Genomic DNA, 12828 nt, shown 5'->3' on the forward strand with positions numbered 1-12828 from the left:
CTGCTGTAGCCCCCTAATGAGAAAACAATGAGTAACTAAGGTGCCGCAATGGAGAATTGATGCTTCTCATCTCTTTCCTGTCTGTCTGTCCCTATCTATCCCTCTCTTTATCTCTGTCACACACAAAAATACAAAAACAAAAAAAACAACCCTGGGCTTGCCTGGTCAAGGCACATATGGGAGTTGATGCTTCCTGCTCCTTGCACTTTTCAAAAGTTCCTGTTACACATGACCCCTTTTATGAAAGACTGCATTAGTATGTGATGGCTTTTTGTCAAAGCAAAAATCCTCTTCAATTTCTTTGAGTTAGTGAAAATTGATACTAATGCAAACTTTAGGGAGTTGGGGATATTCTTCACTTTACACCATTTTAGTTTATGAAAGGTTTCATAGGTGTACTTTTCTTACAGATAGCTGGGAAAACCTGTGCAGGTCTGTGCCAGACATGGCCCATGACATTAAAAGACTGGTTTCGGCCTGACCAGGCGGTGGCGCAGTGGATAGAGCGTCGGACTGCGATGCAGAGGACCCAGGTTCGAGACCCCGAGGTTGCCAGCTTGAGCGCGGGCTCATCTGGTTTGAGCAAAAGCTCACCAGCTTGGACCCAAGGTTGCTGGCTTGAGCAAGGGGTTACTTGGTCTGCTGAAGGCCCACGGTCAAGGTACATATGGGAGGGCAGTCAATGAACAACTAAGGTGTCGCAAGGAAGAATTGATGGAGAAGCATCTCTCTCTGTTCCTGTCTGTCTGTCCCTGTCTATCCTTCTCTCTGACTCTCTCTGTCCCTGTAAAAAAATAAAAATAAAATAAAATAAATAGCCTGACCTATGGTGGCGCAGTGGATAAAGCGTCGACCTGGAAATGCTGAGGTTGCCGGTTCGAAACCCTAGGCTTGCCTGGTCAAGGCACATATGGGAGTTGATGCTTCCAGCTCCTCCCCCTTCTCTCTCTCTGTCTCTCCTCTCTCTCTCTGTCTCTCCCTCTCCTCTCTAAAATGAATAAATAAATAAAAAAAAGAAAGGAAACTATCTTTAAAAATAAATAAATAAATAAATAAAATAAAATAAAAAAAGGACTGGTTTCGTTTACAAGAACTTGTTTCAGTAAGTTGAGAGCATGAACAGGTTGAGCTCCATCTATGCCCTCTCTCCCTATTCCACTTCAGTTGCATTGATCCCTCAAGAACTCTCCAGAAAGTAGACAAGTTATAAAATCAATATTTTAGGCTATTGAGATAGTTGGGAGTAGGATGGTAATAGTCTGGGAAGAAGAAAGGAAATGATAGAAATCAACTAAATAAAGGGCACAGATTGGACAAGATGAATGAGAATGGGGAGCTGTGTTGCAACGCTGTCCTTGGCTTCGACAGAGTTTTCACTGAGTTGTTCCTTTCCTGAAGGTTCACAGAACATACCCTGATGGGAGGCTGCAGATTACAAGGAGGATGGCTGAACTAGAAGGCTTAAGAGATAAGTGTGACCTGAGCAGGTGGTGGTGCAGTGGGTATAGCGTTGACCTAGGATGCTGAAGACCCACATCTGAGAAACCCAGAGATTGCCAGCTGCCGCGTGGGCTCATCTGGCTCGAATGTGGAGACCCCAGCTTGAGTGTGGGATCATAGACATGACCCCATGGTTGCTGGCTTGAGCCCAAGGTCGCTGGCTTGAGCAAGGTGTCATTGGCTTGGCTGAAGCTCCCAGTCAAAGCACATATGAGAAAGCAATCAATGAACAACTAAAGTGCTGCAACAAAAAGTTGATGCTTCTCTCTCTCCCTTCTTGTCTGTCCCTGCCTGTCCCTCTCTCTCTGTCTCTCAAAAAAAGGAAAATAAAAAAGCAGTAGAGTCCTAGGGAGATGTGAAATTAGCATAGAGAGAATTAGAGAAGAAAGGAAAACAGCCGGAGGGGAAAAAAATCAACTTTGGGCAACTCAGGTGAAAGTTGAAATGGTGTTTTATCTGAAGGAATGTAAGAGTCTCTGAGTAAAATCTTGAAGGATGTTTATGGAGATTAGTATGTGAGAGTAAAGGTATGTGAAGTACTTTTGAAATCCTCAGTATTTCTAGCTTATACTGTATTAACATCACCATAATAGAGTTGGAAGGGATGTTTGTCTGATTCTGTCATTTTAGAGAAGGAAACAGGCAAGATAAAGTGGACCGAAATTCTCCATTTCATGTAATTGATTGCTTCCCAAGTAAACTATTTGTTGTTGAAGGGCAAGAACAATATTCTATATTTATGTGGTATCTGCTCCCCCACCGTCATGCGCCCAGATGCACCATGCACACTGAAAACTTCTCCAATGAGGTGAGGTTAAGAATGGTGCTGCCCACACAATAGGTCAATACATATTAACTTACTAGAACAGAACTCAGTGAACAAATTAAAAACTCAACCCTTAGTTTTTAATTTTCCGATGGCTTTAGGCGACCCCTGTGTTTTGGTCGTTCGACCCCCGCCGGGGTCGCGACCCACAGGTTGAGAACCGCTGCCTTAGTGGATTAAAAACTAATTCCTGCCTGACCTGTGGTGGCGCAGTGGATAAAAAACGGCGACCTGGAACGCTGAGGTTGCCGGTTTGAAACCCCAGGCTTGCCTGGTCAAGGCACATATGGGAGTTGATGCTTCCTGCTCCTCCCCACCTACCCCACTCCCACCCCGTCTCTGTCTTTCCTCTCTGAAATGAAAAAAAAAAAAAAAAAAAAAAAAAATATATATATATATATATATATATATATATATATAAATTAAAAAACAAAAACAAAACTAATTCCTCTTGGCTTTCTCAATTATTTTTAGACAAGGCCCTTGTATATTAAATAGGAGAGCTACTTCCTATGACTCAGAAGTATAACTTCTGGGGTATCCTCCGTCCAGACCCTAAGTGAGCAACCTGATTCTGTAACTATCCCTGGAAAATCCTTTGTAACTGGAGCTCTCCGTGATCGGGCCAGATCCACTATAAACCAGGGAGCAGTTCAGACTCCGACCCCGGCAAATTAGCGGCTCTGCATTTCCGGGCATGGAAGGGTGCGCCTGGGGGCGGGGCGTGTGTGTCAGTCGACGCAAGGTCCTTTTTTCCAGCGCACTCCTTCCCGAGCCACGCCTTTACGTCGGGCTTGCAGCAAGTCGGCCCTGCGGGATAGCGCGCGCCGGGAGAGGCGGGGCAACGAGACAGCTGCTGGCTGGTCGGCTGCGGGGGGTGTGGCGCACGCGCGCCAACGATTCCTGGTCCCGTGCTGTCCCTGCGCGCGCCGCTGGACGGCCCACGGCGGAACAGCAGGGAACTGGAGGGGCTGTCCCGGCAGGGCGGGGGCCGGAGCCAGGCGGGTCCGGGGCCGGGGCCGTAATGCCCCTGTTCTTCATCGCAGTGTTGGCCTTGCTGTTGGTTGCACTGTTCTCCCTCTTCCTAGGCCGGTGAGGGGATCTTAGCTACAGCGGAGTGAGGGGGAGTGGGAAGAAGAGGGACTGAGGAGGGGGCGCGCGCTGGATAGAGGCGCGCGGGAGGGGGAGAGGGCTGGAGGGGACCGTGCACGGGCGGCGGCGGCGGCGGCGGAGGAGGAGGAGGAGGAGGGGTCGAGCGGGAGTGCAGGACCGGAGCAGGCGCCGAGGAGCTTGTGTTGGGGGAGACTAAGGGAGTGAGGGAGGCCTGAGGAGATGCAGGGGACGGAAGCTGAATAGGTGTGTGTGTGAGAGAGAAAAGGGGGCCCCGCTCCGCAGGCTTCCTTTCCCCCTATACACGCCTCTGGGTGTTCCCTTTACTGAACGTAAAGGGCACCTGCAAGCTCGCCCTGGAAAGCCGGAACAGGTCTGGCCGCCCAGGGGAGAGTTGCATTTGAGCTGTCCGGGTGTGACCCCACAGTGCCTTCTTGCGGACATCTGTCTGGAGGACGAAGACAGAAACCCTTGGGGGAGTGTGTGATGGCACATCTGACAGGCTGCCTGTTGGGGCCTCTTCTCTCTACCTTTGGAGTTCCTAAAGATTTGAGGGGTTGCTTTCTTTGTCCCCAATTTAAAAGGTGTTTAGTTTGATTACATCTGTGTGGGTGGGGGACAGTCTGGGGCTACGGGTCTGATCATTGTGGCTGAATGTATGTGACAGATTGGTGTTTTGGGAGACAGGAGAGTTGCCCAGAAGACCCAGCTTTGGGTTTTGACCTTTTATACCGGCTTCTAGGACCAGCAAGGATTGATGGAGGTTATAATTGGGAGAGGGTTCTCTGAACTTACAGGGATTTTTCTGCAGGTGGTTTGTGGTCCGGTTGGTCACCAAGTGGTGTCAGCGGAAGCTGCAAGCAGAGCTAAAGATTGGCTCCTTTTTTTGGATCCAGAATGTCAGTCTTAAGTTTCAGCAGCACCAGCAAACTGTGGTAAGTGCTGAAGAACTCCTTGGTTATATGTGTAGGGTTGATCCAGCTGAATTTCAACTTCTTATTTTCTTTTTTTTTAAAAATTCTGGGTGGTTTTAGTGTTAACCCAGTCTTGCCATCTCTTTGCCAAGATGATCTTAGAGTTAGTTGGGGACTGCTAGGATTGATTAAGTTGTTCAGATAAAAATACTTATAAAGCACAGAATGTCCAGGGTATATAAGAAAGGTACAGAGGTAAAGCACTGAATAAAGATAATAGGAAGTAGAAGAGCTTACATTTCTGATTTAAGAAGGGAAACAGGGCAACCAATCTGTAAAAGAGAAATACTAACATCATTGTGAGAAGCAGGATATAGTGCAGAGGAGAGAAGCTGGTAGAAATGGAATGGAGAATAATTAGTGGAAGGGCTGTAGCACTTCCTCCTTTTCTTAGAACCTTTCCTGGCTTGTCAAGCTGCTCATGTCTTACCTAGCAGCTAATGTACAAAGCTTTTTCCCATGATGTTTTAGGAAATTGATAGCCTGTGGATTTCCAGCAAACTCCTTAGCCATGATCTGCCGTGAGTACCCTATATCCTCACTCTTTGTCTGGGGAATATTTTGGGATTGAGGTTTACAGAATGCTTCTACACAGGCTCAAGGTCCAAGAAGGGAAGTGGGTTCTTGGCTTGATGTCTGTTGGTTAGCCTGAAGCTATTATCCTGTGAGACAGATATTGATAATTACTAGGAGACTATCCTCCATGATTTCAGCTATTTTTTAAGGGAGGATGGGAGAGTGAATGTGAGGGTGGGGAAGAGACTGCTATGGTAGGGATGGGCCTTGTGGCAGTGAGGTTTCTCTTCTGGGCAGGCGCTATGTGGCATTGTGCTTTGGAGAAGTGCGTATCAGAACTGACCTACAGAAGGTTTCTGGCCTGTTTGCTCCATTCTCCCAGAGCACTGGAGTGCATCAAAAGGAACTGTCTTTCAGCCCAGCCCTATTGAAGATCTTCTGTCAGGTGAAACTACTTCTTCCTGTTTCTTGAACTGTACTAGGAATGACTGCTTTGGAATGATGGGTGGATTTTTCTGTTGGAAAGGAAGAGCAGTGTCTTGACATTAATTACTGTTCTTTTTTTTTTTTTGTTCCTTCCAGCTGTTCTCCATTCACATAGATTCTATAAACATCATGGTTCTCAAGGTGGCTACTTCTGAGTCCTTGTGGCACATTCAGATCAGAGAAAGTAGCTTTCTTTTGGATAGTGATGGGAAAAGGTAACCTCTGGATAGAAAAGGGTCTAGTAGTCCCATTCTTGCCTTATAGTTGTTTCAGGGTGGGTGGATATCAGGGCCCTCTTATCAAGGTATCAAGTTCTCATTCTGTGCAATTTGAGGAGAGGCTAAGATTAGACACTTCAGCTTGCCTTGTCCCTGCCAGCTAACAAAGTAACTTTGATTTGAGGTAAATGTTCGGGAAAGGGGCTAAATGCTTTTAATTTTTTTCCTTTCCCAGGCTAAAATGTGAGGTGAGCCTAAGTCAGATTAACAGCAAAGTTCTAAAGAGTGGCCAGTTGGTAAGTATGCCATGGTCCTTGGAGGCCTTGTTTCCTTCTGGGCATATGAAGGTGCTTAGCACTTACCCCATAGATTCTGTGTCCTTATAGGATTCTCTCAAGGTAGAGTTTTAGACCACTGCATTTTGACCCAAAACTTCCTACACATACATGCCTTAGAAACTTATTCTTTCTATAGGAGGACACCTGCCTAGCAGAGCTCTCGCTGGCCCTAAAACTGGGTCTAGAAGTAGGCATCAGGAGTCGGCAACTGAAGGCAGTCGCTGTGGAAGTGTGGACACTACATGCTGAACTGCATGAGGGCCTCTTCCATAGTCAGCTGCTGCACCAGGGCCCAAACATGGCACCCAAGCCTGCTCCCTGTTCAGGTAAAGCCCTAGTCTGTGAGCTTCTTGACGGCCCTGTTCTCAGGTTATTTTGGAAGTAGAAAAAAATAGTGGTCTCACTACTCATTTGGGTGTGAATTATTAGCCCCCTTGGCCTTGGACCCTGAGGATAGTTAGAGGAAGTAGGGCATTTGCTTAGGGTGAGTTAAAGAATCATCACCATTTAGTGGGTAAATCAACATTTATCATATTTATTATAAATTAGACCTGTATTGTGTGTCTTATATATACATATTCTCTCATTAAATCCTCAGCATTGCACAAATGAGGACACTGACGCCTAGAAGGATTAGATAGGTATTTTGACTGAGGTCACACAGCTAGTTGATATTAAAAATAAGCTTTAAAGTGTTTGATCCTAAAGTCTATAGTCTTTCTATTATACCAGTCTGTTCCCCATTTTACTTTTTAGACTCTGGGGAAGGAAGTACAGCAGGTACCTGGATCTCTGGGATATTTGCATTGTGGCCTAAGATGGGCATTTGCTTAGCCTATATTATATTTTGGCCAAAGAGGGAAGGGCATTTTTTGGAGACTTGAGAGTGTTAAGGATTGATGGCTCTTGTATTATTTATTTCTGTTTCAGAGGTAACAAAGGACTTGACTGAGCCAACTCTGCCTGGCCTGTACGTCCTTCAGCAGCTGCCAGATCAGGTGAAGGTGAAAATGGAGATCACAAGTGTAGTGCTGTCCATGAATAGTCAAAAGAGGTGAGATCTCTCCTGGCACAGAGTGTGGAGAGTGAGAGTTGGAGCTGTATGCGGGGTATATGCATCTAGTAGCGGCACTGAGCTTGTCTACGGAGAGAAAGAGCATTCCATGTATTTCTGAGCTAGAGTGTTTCTGGTCCAGGCATCTGAATTGGACACTGAAGCTGCTGCATTTCCTGTACCACCGTGATGAGGATCAGCTGCCCCTTCGAAGCTTCACAGCAAACTCTGATTTGGCACAGATGAGCACTGAACTCCTACTAAAAGGTTTATGGGTGGGGATGCTGGTACTGAGAGAAAATGGAAGGACCAGACACTCTCTTCCCTGATGCACCTCATGGTCTTCTTTTTTTTTTTTTTTGTATTTTTTTGAAATTACAAAAAATAATTTGTATTTATCAATACAAATTTATCAAATTATTATCAGACAGACTCCCGCATGCACCTGACCGGGATCCACCCGGCATGCCCACCAGGGGACGATGCTCTGCCCATCTGGGGCATCACTCTGCCATAATCAGAGCCATTCTAGTGCCTGAGGCAGAGGCCACAGAGCCATCCTTAGCGCCCGGGCAAACTTTGCTCCAATGGAGCCTCAGCAGCGGGAGGGGAAGAGAGAGACAGAGAGGAAGGAGAGGGGGAGGGATGGAGAAGCAGATGGGCGCTTCTCCTGTGTGCCCTGGCCGAGAATTGAACCCGGGACTCCTGCATGCCAGGCCGACGCTCTACCACTGAGCCAACCGGCCAGGGCCATGGTCTTTTTAATATCAGTGGAGAAGGGAAGGAGGGAACCATACTGAGAGAAAATAGCTCCAACTCTTGAGTATAGATGGCAGTCTATTCATCTCTTTGCTTGCCTCCGACCTTCTTCTAGTTTTACCTTTTGTCTCTCAATGTTCTCTGATCTGCCCTGTGTCCTTACAGATGGGTTGTTGCTGTCCCAGAGCCGCCAGCGCATTGTCTGCCTCAACTCCCTCAAGGCTAGTGTGCAGGTGTGGTGACTGTGGTACCAAGAATCATTCCTGTCTCTATTCTCTTTCTACATGATTGCCTTATAAGATAAAACCAAAGCTCATGGTTCTGGTGTTTTTATTTCTAGGTGACCACCATTGACCTCTCAGCCTCCCTAGTTCTGAACACTTGTATTATTCATTACCGGCACCAAGAATTTTCTCACTGGATGTACATGCTGGCACTCGAGACCCAAGGGTCTAGTTCATCTGTTCTTAAGCAAAGGAAAAAAAGGTCAGTGTAATTATTTTTAACCATCATCTCATCAGATGGATTCTCTACGATTCTTTTGGTCTAAAGTATGTGAAATGTGTATTTGACTCTTTTATCTTTCTAAATCTCAGTTTCAATGGCCCAGTCTCAATAGCAGTCCTGTTTTGTCTTCCCCATTAGATTAGATTCTTTGATGGTAGTATGATATTCTCTTTTTTATGGTCTCTGTACCTAGCACATTGCCTTATTATTATTTTTTTTTTAATTTTTCTGAAGTTGGAAATGGGGAGGCAGTCAGACAGACTCCCGCATGCCCCTGACCGGGATCCACCTGGCATGCCCACCAGGGAGCGATGCTCTGCCCATCTGGGGTGTTGCTCTGTTGCGACCAGAGCCATTCTAGCGCCTAGGCAGAGACCATGGAGCCATCCTCAGCACCCGGGCCAACTTTGCTCCAATGAAGCCTTGGCTGCAGGAGGGGAAGAGAGAGACAGAGAGGAAGGAGAAGGGGAGGGGTAGAGAAGCAGATGGGTGCTTCTCCTGTGTGCCCTGGCCGGGAATTGAACCCGGGACTCCTGCACGCCAGGCCGACGCTCTACCACTGAGCCAACCAGCCAGGGCCACATTGCCTTATTATACAGATAAATGTGTGTTGAACTAAACTTAAATAGTAAAAAGTATGTTGTCTGCCTCAGATTGTAAGATGACAGGTCATGTTAGCAGCACTGTACCTCTCTTGTGTAGTGCTTGCATTGTGTTGCATAGAGAATTTAAGGTTAGTGCTTTGGAAGTGATGCTCCTTGGCTGTAGTAGGTTGAATTCTGTGATATGCTGATGTGTACCATGTTTGACCTATGAATTGGCAATTTCATATGGTTCAACCTAATGTCTTTCTGGTATTCCTGCAGATTAACCATTGGGAAGGGCAGCCTTTTATTTTCTAGTTGCATCCATTCTTAAGAATCACAATAAAATTCACCCTGATTTTTGAGAGCTTCCATGATAGGAAGCTGCAGTTCTTTCCTTATCAAACAATGATGTCTGTCCCTATGCAGAACTTTCCCCCAGATCCTGGCTCCCATCATCATTAGTACCTCCATCTCCAATGTCAACATTTCCGTTCAGCTTGGAGATACACCACCCTTTGCCTTGGGATTCAATTCCATCTCTTTGGGTAAGGCTATGGAATGGAAAAGGAATAAGAACCCGCCCATTAGTGGAGCTGGACCCAAATGGTGGCCACAGTGGTTCCATAGAACACTTGTCTCCCACCTTCTTTGTTTAGATTGCCAGCACCTGAGGCCACAGAGTATCCATCAGCGGGGCATCCTAACTGTGGACCATCTCTGCTGGCGGGTGGGCAGTGACTCCCACATCCAACGGGCACCCCACCCACCCAATATGCATGTTTGGGGTGAGGCACTTGTCCTGGACTCCTTCACACTACAGGTAGGTATGAACTTTGGTGAAGAGGGGCCCATGCAGTTTTCTCATCCTGCCCAAGGAGCACCTTTTTGGGCTGCAGGCGATGCATTAGGGCAGTGAGTGGTCAGCAAACTCATTAGTCAACAGAGCCAAATATCAACAGTACAATGATTGAAATTTCTTTTGAGAGCCAAATTTTTTAAACTTAAACTACATAGGTAGGTACATTATTATTAACTTAATTAGGGTACTCCTAAGCTGGCCACAAAGCCGCACTCAAGGGGCCGTGGCTTGCGAGCCATGGTTTGCTGACCACTGCATTAGGGTATTACAGAACTGTTGGTCTGCATTTTCCTAATGCTATCTTTTTACTTCTTTTCTAGGGTAGCTATAATCAGCCTCTGGGTCTTTCAAGCACCCAGTCAGATACCCTTTTTCTTGACTGTACCATCAGAGGACTGCAGATAGAAACATCGGATACCTGTGCCCAGTGTCTCTCTCGGATTGTATCCTTGATGGGCCCACAATCTGGAAAGTCAGCAGTCCCTAGGGAATCTTCATTTGGGGAATCTGTGTCATTACTGTGGAAGGTGGACTTGAAGGTGGAGGACATGAACTTGTTCACCATCTCTGCCCTTGTTGGTAAGTAGGACAGGGAGTCTATAGTGAAGTGGGTAGATTGTGACCTAAGTGCTTTATGCTGATTCAGTCTTTTCCTTCTCATTTAATGAAGCTGGAATTTTTCTAAGTTAGAGACTGAGATGCTGGAATGTCTTAAGCTTCTTGATATATATATATATATATATATATATATATATATATATATATATATATATATTTGTATTTTTCTGAAGCTGGAAACGGGGAGAGACAGCCAGACAGACTCCCACATGCACCCGACCGGGATCCACCCGGCATGCCCACCAGGGGGCGACGCTCTGCCCCTCCAGGGCGTCACGCCGCTGCGACCAGAGCCACTCCAGCGCCTGGGGCAGAGGCCAAGGAGCCATCCCCAGCGCCCGGGCCATCCCCGCTCCAATGGAGCCCTGGCTGCAGGAGGAGAAGAGAGAGACAGAGAGGAAGGGGGGGGGGGTGGAGAAGCAAATGGGCGCCTCTCCCATGTGCCCTGGCCGGGAATCGAACCCGGGTCCCCCGCACGCCAGGCCGACGCCCCACCGCTGAGCCAACCGGCCAGGGCCAGATATTTTTTAAGAGCTTATAAAAAGTTAAGTATTAAGCATGATAGATAAGAAAAAAGCAGTCTTGATGTTTGATCAAGAGAATGAGATCCATATAGTTTTTATTTATTTTTTTCCCTCTCCTTTCTGTTTAGTAACTGATTTATATCTGGGCAATTTGTAGGAGTTAGGGAACTTCTTTGGCCCTGCCAGAAGTTAGGTTTAGATGGGAAAGGAAAAATTTCCCTGAAATATGAGGAATGAACTTAGGGATATGTGGGCAATAAAGATAACTAGAGTGAGAGAATAAGTAACAAAAGAGAGTGAGGACTGAAGTTGCCATTTGAATTTGCCATTTGAAGTTGCCATTGAGCTGAGAATCAAGGCTGACATGTTTTCTGGATGTTAGGTGCTTCAGAGGTTCGACTGGACACACTGACTGTCCTGGGGAGTGCTGAAACCTCCACTGTGGGTATTCAAGGACTTGTCCTTGCCTTGGTGAAGTCAGTCACAGAGAAGATGCAGCCCTGTTGCAAGGCTCCTGACATCCCTGCTCCAGTGCTCAGCCTCTCCATGCTCTCCATCACCTATCACAACAGCATCCGCTCTCTAGAGGTAATGATTTTATGGGGAGGTTGAGTCAGGTTAGGTTTTCCCTAGACTTAGAGAATTTTCCAGTCTTTTGAGTCACGTGAAACTTATTTGTGAGAAAACAGCACCTGATGTTCTTTTTGCTTGGCTTGTTCTGAACATTTAAAATTTTTTAAAAAATTTTTTATTTTATTTTATTTATTTTAGAGAGGAGAGGGAGAGACAGAGAGAGAGAGAGAGAGGAGAGACAGAGAGAGAGAAGGGGGGAGGAGCTGGAAGCATCAACTCCCATATGTGCCTTGACCAGGCAAGCCCAGGGTTTCGAACCAGCGACCTCAGCATTTCCAGGTCGTCGCTTTATCCACTGCGCCACCACAGGTCAGGCTGTTCTGAACATTTTAAACTATTTATTTGGAATTTAACAAACCTAGATAGACTATATGAACTTTTGTGTATTCATATCCAGCCTCAGTAATTACCAACTTATGACCCACCTGTTTCAGCTATACAGTAGCTCCTGCCCTCTGGCTCTGGAATTAATATGAAGCAGATACTAGATGTGAAATAGACACTGGAATTATTTCAGAATTATTTCAGTGCATATCTCTGAAAAATAAGGGGCTTTTGTCAGGTGATGAAACACTCAGTTCATCAAAAGGCAGGAAGATGGAGGTGCTGTCAAGTTTTGAGAGGCTTTTCAATACCTTTCTTGCAGGGTATTGGATGGATTTGGGACCCTCTTAGGAGGAGAGTGATATTTTACTGTTTGTCATACTTCAACTTCCTTTGGAAACCAAAGAGTTTCCTTTTCAGAGGCTGGAATTCAAAGAAGTTTTTCTGTCCTGGAATTTAAATTTTCTCTGTCCAGTTAGCTATTCAGAACTTTGGTTTTTTTGTTTTATTTTGTTTTTAGCAAGGGAGAGAGATGGACACATAGACAGGAAGGGAGAGAGATGAGAAACGTCAACTCATAGTTGTGGCACCTTAGTTTCTTCATTTATTGCTTTCTCATATGTGCCTTGACTGGGGGGCTCCAGCCAAGCCAGTAACCCCTTGCTCAAGCCAGTGACCTTGGGCTCAAGCCAGTGGCCTTGGGCTTCAAGCTACTGACCTTTGGGCTCAAGCCAGCGACTCGGCGCTCAAGGTGGTGAGCCTATGCTCAAGCTGGAGACCTTGGGGTTTCAAGCCTGGGTCCTCTGCGTCCCAGGCCAATGCTCTATCCACTGTGCCACCATCTGGTCAGGCTGTGTGATCATTTCTTTTTATAGTTTTTAAGAATTTATTGTTGCAGTAGTTGTTATACAAAGTGTGGCAGTTAGAGAAAGATAACTTATGAGCAGAAACATAAAGCCAAATGATTTATTGAGTATGGGCTGTGTATACTGGAT

General features: G+C 46.2%; 1 protein-coding gene across 2 annotated transcripts in view; it reads left to right on the forward strand.

Annotated features, from left to right (window-relative positions):
• The first annotated feature begins 3224 nt into the window (after window positions 1–3224).
• BLTP2 (bridge-like lipid transfer protein family member 2) overlaps window positions 3225–12828 on the forward strand; it is a 34676-nt gene continuing 25072 nt past the window's right edge. The window contains exons 1-15 of one of the 2 annotated variants that reach the window (XR_010748892.1): window positions 3225–3418; window positions 4248–4371; window positions 4882–4931; window positions 5224–5371; window positions 5509–5627; window positions 5866–5926; window positions 6105–6294; window positions 6899–7022; window positions 7165–7289; window positions 7947–8014; window positions 8122–8267; window positions 9302–9420; window positions 9532–9695; window positions 10055–10313; window positions 11259–11464. Coding sequence is in view for 1 of the 2 variants with exons in the window: in XM_066363688.1 (XP_066219785.1) it covers window positions 3351–3418; window positions 4248–4371; window positions 4882–4931; window positions 5224–5371; window positions 5509–5627; window positions 5866–5926; window positions 6105–6294; window positions 6899–7022; window positions 7165–7289; window positions 7947–8014; window positions 8122–8267; window positions 9302–9420; window positions 9532–9695; window positions 10055–10313; window positions 11259–11464 (1971 nt within the window). In the remaining variant the exon portion in view is untranslated. The remainder of the gene's footprint in view (window positions 3419–4247; window positions 4372–4881; window positions 4932–5223; window positions 5372–5508; window positions 5628–5865; window positions 5927–6104; window positions 6295–6898; window positions 7023–7164; window positions 7290–7946; window positions 8015–8121; window positions 8268–9301; window positions 9421–9531; window positions 9696–10054; window positions 10314–11258; window positions 11465–12828) is intronic. The other variant, XM_066363688.1, reaches the window with a different exon arrangement.

Source organism: Saccopteryx leptura, chromosome 2 (assembly GCF_036850995.1).
Source record: "Saccopteryx leptura isolate mSacLep1 chromosome 2, mSacLep1_pri_phased_curated, whole genome shotgun sequence".
In the NCBI taxonomy this organism is placed as follows: Eukaryota; Metazoa; Chordata; class Mammalia; order Chiroptera; family Emballonuridae; genus Saccopteryx; species Saccopteryx leptura.